General features: G+C 41.5%; 1 protein-coding gene across 2 annotated transcripts; it reads right to left on the bottom strand.

Annotated features, from left to right (window-relative positions):
* Positions 1-3,220: 3,220 nt before the first annotated feature.
* Positions 3,221-6,452, bottom strand: LOC124866173 (CCN family member 3-like). Of its 2 annotated transcripts, none has more exons than XM_047361852.1 (5): positions 6,291-6,452; positions 5,820-6,048; positions 5,473-5,727; positions 4,959-5,182; positions 3,221-4,038 (listed from the first exon to the last, which is right to left on the bottom strand). In XM_047361852.1, the coding sequence occupies exons 1-5, from the start codon at positions 6,339-6,341 to the stop codon at positions 3,745-3,747; spliced, it is 1,053 nt and encodes a 350-aa protein (XP_047217808.1). In that variant the 5' UTR covers positions 6,342-6,452; the 3' UTR covers positions 3,221-3,744. The 2 variants fall into 2 exon arrangements, with proteins under 2 accessions (XP_047217808.1, XP_047217807.1); XM_047361851.1 differs by having other exon boundaries at positions 3,221-4,041.
* Between the last annotated feature and the right edge of the window lie 7,283 nt (positions 6,453-13,735).

A 13,735-nucleotide genomic window follows, 5' to 3' on the forward strand; every position in this document is an offset into this window, starting at 1 on the left:
GAGGTCAATGATCGACTTTATTGTCATATCGTCAGACCTTTGGTCGCATGTTTTGGACACTCGGGTGAAGAGAGGGGCTGAGCTGTCCACTGATCACCACCTGGTGGTGAGTTGGATCCGCTGGAAGAGGAGAAAGCCAGACAAACTTGGCAGGCCCAAGCTCATAGTGAGGATCTGCTGGGAATATCTGGCAGAGGCCTCGGCCAGGGACGTGTTCAACTCCCACCTCCGGGAGAGCTTTGACCAGATTCCGGGGTATGTTGGAGACATAGAGTCCAAGTGGACCATGTTCCCCGCATCTATTGTCGATGCTGCTGCTCGTTGCTGTGGCCATAAGGTCTGCGGTGCCTGTTGCGGCGGCAATCCCCGAACCTGGTGGTGGACACCGGCAGTAAGGGACACTGTCAAATTGAAGAAGGAGTCCTATCAGCTGTGGTTGGCTTGTGGGACTCCTGAGGCGGCTGATGGGTACCGTGAGGCCAAATCCGGGCCTGGGAGGAGGTTGGTGAGGCCATGGAGAAGGACTACCAGTTGGCCTCGAAGCGATTCTGGCTAACCGTCCGGCGCCTCAGGTGGGGGAAGCAGTGCTTCGCCAACACTGTTTACAGTGGGGGTGGGAGGCTGCTGACCTCAACTGGGGACATCATTGGGCGGTGGAAGGAGTACTTCGAGGATCTCCTCAATCCTGCCATCACGCATTCCCTAGTGGAAACACAGGATGGGGACTCGGGGTTGGACTCTTTCATCACCCAGGCTGAAGTCACCGAGGTGGTTAAAACGCTCCGCTGTGGCAGGGCTTCGGGGGTGGATGAGATCCACCCTGAGTACCTCAAGTCTCTGGATGTTGTAGGGCTGTCATGGTTGACACGCCTCTTCAACATTGCGTGGCGGTCGGGGACAGTGCCTCTGGACTGGCAGACTGGGGTGGTGGTCCCCCTTCATAAGAAGGATGACCGGAGAGTGTGTTCCAACTACAGGGGGATCACACTCCTCAGCTTCCCTGGTAAGACCAATCCCAGGGTATTGGAGAGGAGAGTCGAACCTCGGCTTCAGGTGGAGCAGTACTGTTTTCGTCCCAGCCATGGAACTCTGGACCAGCTCTATACCCTCTACACGGTACTCGAGGGTTCATGGGAGTTTGCCCAACCGGTCCACATGTGTTTTGTGGACCTGGAGAAAGCATTCGACTGTGTCCCTTTGACTGTGTCCCTCATGGTGCCGTGTGGGTAGTGCTCGAGGAGTATGGAATCGGGGGCCCTTTTTTAGGGGCCATCCGGTCTCTGTACAGGCGGAGCAGGAGTTTGGTCAGCATCGTCAGCACTAAGTCGGACCTGTTCCCGGTGCATCCTGTCCATAAAAATTATGGACAGGATGGACAGGATACCCTCACCTATGGCATGAACTTTGGGTCATGACCGAAAGAACGAGATCCCGGATACAAGCGGCTGAAATGAACTTCCTTTGTAGGGAAGGAAGGGTGAGGAGCTCGGCCATCCGGGAGGGGCTCGGAGTAGAGCCGCTGCTCCTCCACATCGAGAGGAGCCAGTTGAGGTGGTTCGGGCATCTATATCGGATGCCTCCTGGACGCCTTCCTCTGGAGGTGTTCCAGGCATGTCCCACCGGGAGGAGGCCCAGGGGATGGCCCAGGACACGCTGGGGAGACTATGTCTCTTGGCTGGCCTGGGAACACCTTGTGCTCCCCCCCGGAGGAGCTGTAGGAGGTGTCTGGGAAGAGGGACGTCTGGGCGTCTCTGTTGAGTCTGCTGTCCACCCCCCAACCTGGTCCCGGATAAAGCGGAAGGCGACAAGTACGACGAGAAAATAAGTCGCTTTTTTTTAACTTTATTAACTCTTTAACTCAGGTTGTTTTAAATTAACATCTATTTACAAACACCTATCAAGCACAGTCTGTTTGGAAAGCATTGCAGAACTCCCTGCAGCACTTTTGAGAGAACAATTTAAGTGCTTTCTTAGAATTCAGTAATAGTTCACACCGACTAAATTGTCCTCAGGATGCAACACAATTATATCTCTCTCCTGGGGAGATAGACATATTCACTTCTCTTTGAATTCAAACATAGGATATTCATTCAAAATTAGCAAGGATCCCCTTTTATACCACTGGTTTTGACAGGGCCTGCCCAAGATGGCAAATAATTGATTCATGGCACCACTTCAAGTTTTGACCCATCAGACAGCACAGCACCAGTAATATAATTTTAAACATTGTCTAATCTTAATCATTAAGTGTAGTGCATTTCCCTAAAAGGCACTCAAAAGGTAATGGTTCGCATGAGGCGACTGAGCTCAGTTTGAAATTATTTTGAAATTATTTTGAAATTAGAACATGGGTTCAATTCCAGTTTCCTTCTGCCAGATGTTGAAGTGCCCCTTTGGGAAAGCACTTAACCTCATGCTGGCCAAAGTTGGCTTGTTGCTCTACGTATCGGTGTTTGGGCGTGAGCGCATTTGTGAGTGCTATTGGACGAGATAGGCTCTGGTGTAAAGAGCTTTGATTGGTGGGTATGATTAGAAAAGTACTTTATAAATTCATCCCATTTACTATTGTGAGTCAACAAATAAGTCAACAAATAAATTCATTGCAGAGTCGATGTCCCTCTGATTATTCACTTGACATTATTTAATAAACAGTGGCAGTAAATAGACTGTTGAGACAATGTTATTTCTCTCACTGACCCGTTTGGTTTGGCAGTGTCCAAAGGACAGTGGGTTATATTGAACCCATCGGAGTTGGGAAGGAGGGCCAATTTTATTGGTTGTGCTTACAGTAATATATTTATATATGATAATAATTTTTTTATCCACTACATTATTTGCTGTTATGTTGTGTGTTAAATGAAAAAAACAGCAGAAATGATGAACAAATTATGGACTGAATTTAAACTGTTAACAATAGGAGTTCACGGATTGATCGACCGCCTGATCGATCAGCCCTTATTTCGTTAATTTTGGGAGATCGGTGATCGACCGATACTTAAATGTGAAACCGATTTTATCTCCTTTTCTAACCTATTGTTCAAGTTTTGTTTCTTTGTAAAATGTGACAAATAAAAGACTAAAGGAACTGCAATGCTCTACATGTTGTATTTATATTTGAGAGCACTGCCTCATGTGCAGTTAAGACAAGTTTGTATTTTTGTACAGGTATTGTTTATCAGAATCAGAATCAGCTTTATTGCCAAGTTCGTACATACAAACAAGGAATTTTACTCCGGTACACTTTGCTCTCTGGTTTTATGTTTTTGCATAAAATAAGATTGGAACTTTGAAGGTGTATTGTGACCTTATAACACCTGACAGTGTCAGTTATAAAAAATAGGTATCTGTGAAAATTGCAAACAGCAGGTCAGGCTTCTTAAAGATTGGTAATCGGCCAGAAAACTGCAATCGGTGCACCCCTAGATAACAGACATTACAGTTAGTGTAGTCATCAGTTTATTAAAAATTCCTTGAAACTGTAAATAATTTTGAATTATTTTAATTTAGCTTATTATAAGCGTAAATATTAATTTGAAGTTTTGACATCTGTAGTCTGTGTTGAGCACTCTTTGGGGCCCCCTGCTGATCTGGCAGGCCTAAGTATTATTTTTGCCACAGTCTGTTGTTTTTTTTCCAGAAATCATAGGCAGCATTAAATACTGTACTGTATAATGTTAGGCCCATATTTTGGAGAAAAGACTTGTGTTTCAATAATTTGAAGTCCACAGCTGCAATCTAGAATCATCACTGTCTCATGTCACTGTATGGGAGCTGTGATGGCTCCCACACAGTGTTATCTCGAGGGCAATGGGTGTGGCAAACGCAGGTCAGGATCGCCATCACTGGCTTACGGCTCATTTTACCGTTTGAACACTGGAACTCCACCAAATTGGTCTTGGTTCTGTAAGGAGTGCAGCAGCGGCCGTCTGTGCAGGAGCCACAGTAGCGAGGTTTGTAGGCCAGAACACTGGTGCAGTTCTTATACGAGAGGTGAACAGCTTTGTCACTCCTTACCACTCTCTGGCATCTGCTGCCTCTCTGCTGGGGAAGGAAGACATGATATCTTGAAAACTAAAAAAAAATAATAATTTTGTTTTGAAAATGTCAACATGTTGCTATTGATAGTAAACATTATGTATTTTTACAAAGTTAATTGAAATGGGCAAATTAGCTACAACGCTACAACACACTACTGAAAGCATGTTGGTTAACAGCAGCTTGTTTGCAAATATTAGCTAAAATGCTAACATAAACACACTAGGTAGTAAACGTGAGCATTAACCACTATGGTAAAGTTAGATAATATATCCTAGCATTTGCTATTATGATCACATTAGCGAAAAGTGTACTTGTGTATGTTAGCTAACACTAGGAAAAACTATCTACTATGGTAACAGCACCTTTTGTGCTATGATTAGCTAAAATGCTAACTTTAGATTACAAACCTAGCAAAGTCTATTTGGCCAACACTAGCAGGTTAGCTAACAAAATCTTTATTATGGTTCTCTCATGTCACACAACCCCATAATAAAGGTGTTTGGAAATTGCTGTTAACAGCAAACATGCCATTATAGCATGTTGCTATCAACAGCAGTTATGTATAATGCTAAAGTTAGTCATACGTGTACAAGTTAAAATGCTAGTATTTGCCAATAAGCTACTAAAAGGATGTCATCAAACTGCAGCTTATGTGCCAAGACAAGCTAAATTAATACATTATTGTTAGCCAGTGTTGGCTAATATGCTGACCTTACCATGTTGGTTAACATTAGCATAACTGGCAATGACATTAACTCTATCTACTATACTAACAGCTAATTATATGCTATCATTAGCAAAAATGTTACATTAGCTAACATTAACATTCATTGCTATTGTGGGCACCAACGTGTAGTGTGTATTTCTCTGGAACATAGGAAGTTACTTGCTAAATTAATGAATAACTAAGTGACGCTTACCATTAGTGCAACCTGAGTCGGCTGTCCCTGCAGCTCGTTACAGGGTCTGATCAAACACAAGCGGCTCTGTTTTACCATCTCACAGCGATCGTTCTTGTTTGTGACCCTGGTGGACACCCCAATGCCACATGTTTCAGAGCAGGCACCCCACTCTGTGGTTTGCTCAATGCAGTTCAGCCTTGGGTCCCAGCCGTCAAAGCTCACAGACTCTTCCTGACGAAAGGCTGAATGAACACAGAAGAATCAAGGGTTAGATTGTGTTAAAACGAAAAGATCTCCCAGGGGAAAAAAACCTTTTCTAAATGTACTTTCTCAATGTACTTCTATCACACGGTGTAAACACATTACAAACATGATTAACCCATCATTCTTCTCCTCATTTCCCAGTCTTTACTGTTTTCTCTGTTTTTTCACTGATTCTTAGTTCTACCTTAACCCTACAACACTAAAATATACATAACATGTCAGATATATGTGTAAAGCTCAAGTTCCATCACAGTATCCACTCACTCACCGGCCATGGCAAAGCCCCCCAGTGCACTGGATTCAGCCTGGGGCTCACACACCCACTTCTCGCAGCATTCTCCAGGCACCTGGACCTTGCGTGGCATTGGACAATCGGGCCCAGGAAGCATGATATCCAGGTTGCAGCGAGGAATGCAGGCTATCTGACCATTCTGGCACACACACTGGTATTTACAGCTGGGGAAGAAGATCTGTCCATGCTGATAGACTAAACCATCCAAAGCACACACATTACCCACACTGACTGGAGGAAAGAGACAAGAAATTGTGTTATGGTTTTTAGAAACAAACAACAATCGCTAGTATCGGAATGTCCATTGTGTACAGCCCACTCACCTGCACAAATACCAGTCCTCTTGTGAACATCCACTGAGTAATCACACTGCAGCCCTTTATGTGTGTCACAGGGTTTCATTTCAGAGCAGATTTGGCCCTTTTGACCCGCGCAAACCAGACAGCATGCACAGTCATCCAGGACCAGGGGTACCCCGGGGAGGCACATAGGGACCTCCTCAGGACAGAGGCATCTCCGAGGACATACCTGAGCCCAGGTAGTTGTGAAAAGCTGAATGGAAAGTAGACTTTGTTTTAAGATTCCAGAATGAAACAAGATAACTAAATGCAAAACGATGTGATTTAATGTTGATTTATTAAACTCTACATACATCTCCCAGAAACTTAGAAACACTATAGAGGAAGCTGTAATTTTCTACATTTTATAGCTTTTTCACTTGTAAATAACATAAAACTGATCAATTTAAGTGAAATGTCCATAGAGTTAACTTGACAAGTAACTTTAGTTCTTACCTGTGCAGTCACAAAGAAGACTAAAACAGCTTTAACTAAAATATTTGCCATCTTCCTGTGGTAAAGAGCAAAAATCAAAATACTTATGAAGTAAAAAGTCTACCAAGTCCTGTGGTTCAGGATTTAATCTCCTGTCCTCTTTGGAGTGAAGCAGAAGGTTAATCTGTCTTTGTCGCTCTGGCTCAGGACTCAGGAGAGGAAGACCTTATATAGCAGAGGCTGTCCTGCTGCCATCATGACGACAGAAAGGAAGGAATGCTGAAGATTTGGATCAAGCTGAAAGTCACATTTTGTTGTCAAATTCTTTAAAAGAAGTGATGATAAGCACGAGAGGTTTCTAACATCCTGACGTTTCAATTTACACATGAATTGATCATTGTCAATTACTCGTATCAAGCTGGAACTACACTGGATCATTGCTTAAGGTCCCAAACTGGTGACTGGAAATTCTTCTAACGTATTTTCTTCTAAAGAGCAAAATTCGTGGTTCCACAGGTAATTCTTTCCAGACTGATAGATGCCGATATCTTTGTTTGTCATTTATTCTTGATTTTTTTTTTTAGATTGCATTGTTCTCAGACAGATTATGTTTAGGTGGGATTCTACAGGTCAGACTCTTATCGGACCTTGGTGTGGCTAGTGAAATGGAAACAAAACGATGTGGCTAATTGCAGTTAATGCATAACTAACAACAAGGGGCAATTATATTTTATCATAGTGGTTGATTTGGATAGCTTTTTTTCTCTCAATAACTGGAATTATTTGTGAAAATGTATTTACTCACTTTGTCTTTGCCTAATTTTTTTATCTAAAGTATGACAAAAAAGCAAAGCAGAAGTAATATGTAATGTGACTAAACTTTTTTCACAGTAATGTAGGTTTTGTTCTTTGTTGAAGATCCCCTCTCTTTGGAACAGTGTTTTTTTTTTATGACATGCATCCCACCAGTTTCCTTTTTTTAGAACCTTTGACCTCTCCAACCTGGGAGGTCACAGTGGAAAATCATCTTATTCCCTGCAGAAATGTTTCTGTTTCTTAAAATAGCTGTACGGTGGAAACTTCTGTCAAGGATGAATCTAGGGGCTTGGAATAACATCTTTGTTGGCACATCTGGTTAAAGGAGTGTCATGGTGCTCTCTGAGCAAACGTTTATGTGCAGGTTATAGAGTAAAGATGACTGGAACAGTGGCTGGAATAAGTAGAGTAAAGCTGGAAGAAAACCAGTTAGAGGCTGCAAAAATCTAGAGACTTGGATGAAGGTTCACTTTTAAGCAGGTGTTACAATCACTTCCATGATTGCAGGTGTATAAAGTTTCGGGGGGAGAATCTTGACTGGCCTACACAGATTCCTGACCTCAATCTTCTTGAACACCTTTAGGATGAATTAGAGCAGAGGCTGCAATTCTGGTTTTCTCATCTAACTATGAACACACTCCTAAACCCTGTGGAAGATGTTTACAGAATAGTTAAAGTTGCTATTGCTGGCAACTGTGGGTACATCAATAAATTGGACCTTATAGATTCAGATTAGGAAAATAAAGTTTCATGTAAAAGTAGACAGACAAATAACTTTGGGAATATGGTGTATGATTTCTTTATCCACTTTCTTGGAAGACTTTGTCCCCATATGCATAAAAAAAATTGGCATGGGCTTGCTGCCTATTCTCTGTGGGTTTTCTCTCCCAGATTCAGCAAAAAGAAGTAAGTTTTATGTAAGTAATTCCTGTGAGTGTGGACGGTTGCTAGTTTAGCCAAAATCTTGATTCAGTGCTATTTAAACAGTTTTGCCAGTGGATGTTGAAGAATGTCAAACTTCACAAAATGGCTTTCTCTGTCTAGTCTGTTTAGATTTCTGCTTTTCTACCCCATCTATGTCAGTGTTCACTATAATATACAGCTGCTGAACAGAGTAACAAGTGGCCATTTGTACCAAACATTTGATCATATATCATGAGAGGATCCCATATAAATGGGAGTTATGTATCAAGGACATTATAACCATTCAAACTATGTTGTTGGAGTATCCAGCATTCCTCCCTACATTTTCCCTCATAGCTTCAAAATGGCTGAGTGAAGTTAGAATTTCCCATGCCCTTGTACTTCTCTGTTAGATAAGCCAGGTCACATTTAGCTTTGGGTAAATATCCTATCTTTCTGGAAACAAGACAATTATTGACTACAGAAAAAAAGTTACCAAGTACATTAAATATGGTGGAAAAGAAAACCAAATTTTAAAAAAAGAAGCAAAGAACACATTGTTTCATGCCTCCCTTGCAAACATGTCCCTATGGGCCCGACATGGGTTTTCTCTGGTGCAGCAAATCTGCACCTATTCCAGATATGACTCACAATGAGCTTGTGTAGCAATCACCTTATAGAGCCCACGGAAATGTTACCACTTTGGGCCCCTGTTGGAGATTCCTGTGGGGAACCCAAAGCTGAACTTTTTTGCATGTGAGATGTACTCAGTTGTGAATCAGGTTTGAACAAACATATTGTGTAAAATGCGAGATAACAATTTTGAGGCAGAAACTACAGTAAGTAACATAAAAAAAAAAACACTTTGACCGATGTTCAGAAAAAAAAAAAAATTACAGTCAAACTAGAAAACTGTATTTCCTTTAAGAAATATGCAAACGTGGGGCCCATATGTGAGGACACTGCAGGCAAAAACCTTGGCTCATGCATTGCTTCCCTCAGTGGATCCATTGGTGCCCCCATCAGTTACAGTATGATATGCCCACTGGGTTAAAACTGGGTTGTTCCACTTGGGACCTAATTGAGCCCAACAATGAGTCGGCCGTACTTGCCCCAAATTTTGCAGCAGTACCTGAGTCCACAGAAATGGACAACCCACAGAGGTCACACTTAGGTGTTGTGCTGTGGGGAGCCCCACATGGACAGGTTTTTCAAGAATGCCTGAACCCACAGAAATGGGAAGCCCACCATAGGCTCCCTAAACATTTTTTTTACAGAATCATATGTATTTTATTTACAGTGCCTGCTTTATTAATTTGGATGACACAATTTTCTTTAAGTTACCCATCTCCATGTCATTGTTAGAAATTATATCAGTTTAGATGTGATTAAAGTGGGCCTTAACATTTTTAAAGCATTTGCATGAGTTTTACTGTCATGTAAACACCTTTTATACAGAGATCCCAAACTTCAGGATACCATGTCTGGAATAGTTGGCTTCACATGTGTTTGTGGTTTGCTTCATTACTAAGGGGGGAAAATACCGTGGTTTGCTTTTTACCATTCTATAAGTAATTTGAATCGACATTGGGGGAAATCCCAAATTACAATCTATTTGTTTCATGTTGTGTGTTTAGACTGGTAGGTTTCTTAATGTTTCAAACCTGCGGCGAGCCACTTGAATGTGAGTCCTGAAAAAAATTTGGGGAATGCCGGGGCCCCACACTGTAGGGTCCAAGTGGGGCAATAGGGGTCTGCTCAGTTCTTTGGGCCTAGGTGGCTGTGTCAAATATGGGGCAGATGAGGGGCCCATGTTGTTGGGCCAAAGTAGGTCCATGTAAGGTCTTGAGTGAGAGAGCCCATTATGAGCATTTAATCTATTTTGACTATGGGCTCATACAAGCGGCCAAATGTTTTCCCCACAGTGGCCCCTCATGGGGTCCGTCTAAGGCATGTTTGCTGGGTCTGCATTGAGAGGGTTGGGGCATAGACAGAAGCTGCTGATACTTTGCGCTTTGTGCTATTTTCAGGCATCCTCTGTTTACCTCTTGAATGCATTTTATGATTCAGTAGTTTGTCAAACTCCAAATTAAAGGTTAAACAGTTGTTTTAGACAACAGCAGGTCACACGGTCCGAATCTTTCACTATCGATGGCCTGCGGGCTGTTGAATCTGAACTGTACTTTGGAGCTTCAAACCTTCGCCATGTGGTCAGGCCACACAGGGGATGCCTCCGCTAGGTTTACATGGATACTCAGGCAACATTGTGCGCAAAATAATACAATATTGTTTGCGGTCAGCAGTGTGTGTGGCACAGTGTGGTGAGGATTCACACATTTACTCCTGTAAATTCTGATGTACTTTTCACAGTTTTGCTTTATGGTTTTTTTTTCTTCTCAGTTTTTTTATAGGCTTCTTTTATGAGTTTAGGTTAGAGCTTAAATTAGTTCACTATTTAAAAGCAGGATTTGGCTAAACAGTTCACTAGCTTGGCAAACACTTGTGATGAACTCCATCAGGGCATTGTTGTATGTTGAACTGGAACAGTGTCCACCACCTCACCAGCTGAAAGCCATATGCAACAAGTCATATGGATCCAAACATCTGGAAGATCTGAAGAAGGCTGTGAAGTTTGCACTCTTTGTCCCAGAATAATATAATTATAGGCACATGCTGTTGTCTTTAGAATCACCGCATAGGAAAATCCTTTTTTGTATGATGTCATCATTTTCTCCAGTTTTACAGTGCATTAAAAATATTCTTATGACTTGCAATTTTACAGATTTTTCTTACAATAGCACTAGAAACTATTTGCTAGACCAACACATACTAGCATAATTGTGAATGGGAAGGAAAAATATGTATGGTTCATTGTTTTTTTTCAAATGTAAATCTGAAAATGTTGCATGCCTGAATTCCAGCCCTATTTTGTAGAACCTTATGTTTCCACAGAGTTGCAATTAGATTCAGGTTTGGACTTTGACTATAGGTCATTGTAACACATAAACAAGCTATGATCTAAGCTTTTCTATTCTTTTTTGGCTGTATGTTTTAGGGTCATCACTCTACTTTGTGTTGCTTTATCACATACAGTCCCAGTGATTATTGAACTTTGTAGCTGTTATGTGACAAAATCTGATAAAATGATCAGATTAAGCAGGCAAAGTTCAGGTTTGTTAAAATATCTTTCTGTCATATGTTTCATGCATACTGTGACATGATAGTTTATATTTTGTTCAAAGTGTGTGAAAGAGGTATGCCTTTTAAAAATTTTACTTTACACTCCACTTTCAAACAGTGTTTGCCTTTGCCCTGACCCGTCTCTTATGTCTTCCATGTCCAAATAAGTGTTTGCACTGTTTTCCCAGCCATTCATGTGTCGGATCATGAGTGGTCATTTAGCTTTTCTTTACAAATGGCCAGTCAGTGGAAATAACAGCTTGGGGGGCCCCCACAAATCTCTCACCCATAGTTTATTTGCTCCATGCCACTGTACATGAACTGAATCACAGAGAGTGAGGCAACTATCTTTTATGGTGGGTGGCTTTCCACTACTATAACATATTTCATGGAAAAACCTCAAGGTGCATTTCATTGGATGGGAAAAGAGTGGCTTGCTTTCTCAAAACGAGAATTGGCTTCTTCCTTCCTGGAGGGGGGTGGTCTTGGAAATATTTTTTAAATATGAAGCCTCTGTTGAACTGCTGAAAATGGTCATAGGGATGCATGTAGGACTGATTACCATTTAAAATCATATCAGAAAATGTACCAATCAGGATTATAGCATTAACTTTTATTCTTCTCAATCTGAAAGTACTTTCTAACTCCTGCTGTGTATTTCTAAAGCGAAAAACCCTTTTATGTTTTCCTAGATGATTTTTAATAGCAACCTTTTATCATAAAGTACAGGTACGCTGAGCAAAATGGCGGGTTCTAACCTCTTTCTAATTCTTCGTTAGTGTACATCTGAAATTAGCTGCACATATTTTTTTAGAGTACAGCCAATGAAAAACCTTGATGTTTTCATCAAGCTCGCTGAGCATAATAAATATGATGGAGAAAGCAGCAGATGCAGCATAAAGGTTTGCATTGCAAACATTTTGGGATGGATAAAGGACATAAAACACTTGCAGTGTAAACTAAACGCAGCTGTGGCAACTCTTGCCCTGTAAACTCCAGCTGACAGCCCTGTGACTCAAATGACCGATTATGGGAGAAAATCCAAATTTCACTCCTGTTGCCAAAGCTGAACCTGACTGATAAACCAAGAATCTTCCAAGGAACAGAGTCTCTTATACTTACATCTCTTCTAGAGGACCGATACCAGCATTACATTTTACTATTTCTGCACCATTTATTGTTGGAGCAGATGGTGGATGTTGATATGCACCAATACTGGTGAAAGTGTTGGTGCAGATATACCTTCAAAGAAGTTACACCTGACCTGGTGTTTCTCTTTAACTGTGACACCTTCATGGAGGGTGGCATCAACTGAGCTATGGTGGCCAATAACTTCCTGTGCAGAATTCCGTTTATTGGCCCGTGAGCTGTATTTACCACTGGTGTTTTAAGAAAGAGAGGGCCAGGCTTCACCAAGGAGAGGAACAAAAACATATCCTGAAGGAGATGACTTATATGGTCAAAGTTTACAGAACTTTGTTTGCCATTTACACAAAGAGGCAGACATCGTCCCTGTGAGGAGCCTGGTGCCAGCCATTGTTTTCAGTCAAAAAGCGTATGGCACCACACAGCTGTTTATCTGCAAGCTGTTTGTATAATACTGGCAGTTCATGACCTTCAGACACAAAGTGATGACAAGCATTTGTTTCAGTCTGATTAACACCGTATGTTCAAACAAAGGTTAGCTACAAACAACAGTTGGTGGTAGCTAGCTCACTGCTGATCTGATTCTACACATTGCTAAAGCCTGGGCATTTTACTTTTTGATTCATTTTACTTTGGTGTTACAGACACCATACAAATGTCTGTTTGCTAGTCATGGCCATAGAGCTCCCTGTAAAGTATAAATACGTCTTGAACGTTTTGTCAAATTTACATTTTGTTGTTTTACCCGGGTTTTCTGGGATGATATTCTGACAAAGTAGCACATACTTATGGAGAGGAAGTGTAAAAAATATTTTAGAGTTTCAAATTGTAGTTATTTCTCATATCTAATTATTTTTTAGTCGCAGCAGCAGAGAGCAAGGGCCCGCCCTTCTTATAGAGTTCGGTATGTCTTTAAATTCACGATTCAGAGGCTACAAGGCTGCAGTTTTGCCGCCAGGTGGCAGCATTGTACAGCATGCAAAAAGCAGATGCTTTTCTTTTTCATATTTACAGCATAAGCTCGACAGACTTTAGTATTGAAAGGACCACCTGGAAATATAGTTACAAGGTATGCAGATGTAGTCTTAGCATAGCCCTTTACTAGTTTAGTATGTACTGGTTAGAAAGCCAACAGTACATTGATATATCTCTTCAGACTGAGTGTAACTTGTGACTTTAGTTGTACATTAATTTAATTTATAAAGATGTATTCAATTAGGATCAACAAGGATACAAACATGGCGCTCTATTTGGCCATCACTCCCCTCTTTTTCCTGCTTTAATGTTTCTGATGTTTCGGGTATCCAGTCCTGGTGCAAGGCCTCAGGTGAAGGTATGAGGATGATCACTGTTCAAATGCATTTTGGTAGGTCATTACTTATTGGCTGAAGATACCTTTAGTATCTCAGACTAACACTGGT

Source organism: Girardinichthys multiradiatus, chromosome 3 (assembly GCF_021462225.1).
Source record: "Girardinichthys multiradiatus isolate DD_20200921_A chromosome 3, DD_fGirMul_XY1, whole genome shotgun sequence".
Taxonomy (NCBI): domain Eukaryota; kingdom Metazoa; phylum Chordata; class Actinopteri; order Cyprinodontiformes; family Goodeidae; genus Girardinichthys; species Girardinichthys multiradiatus.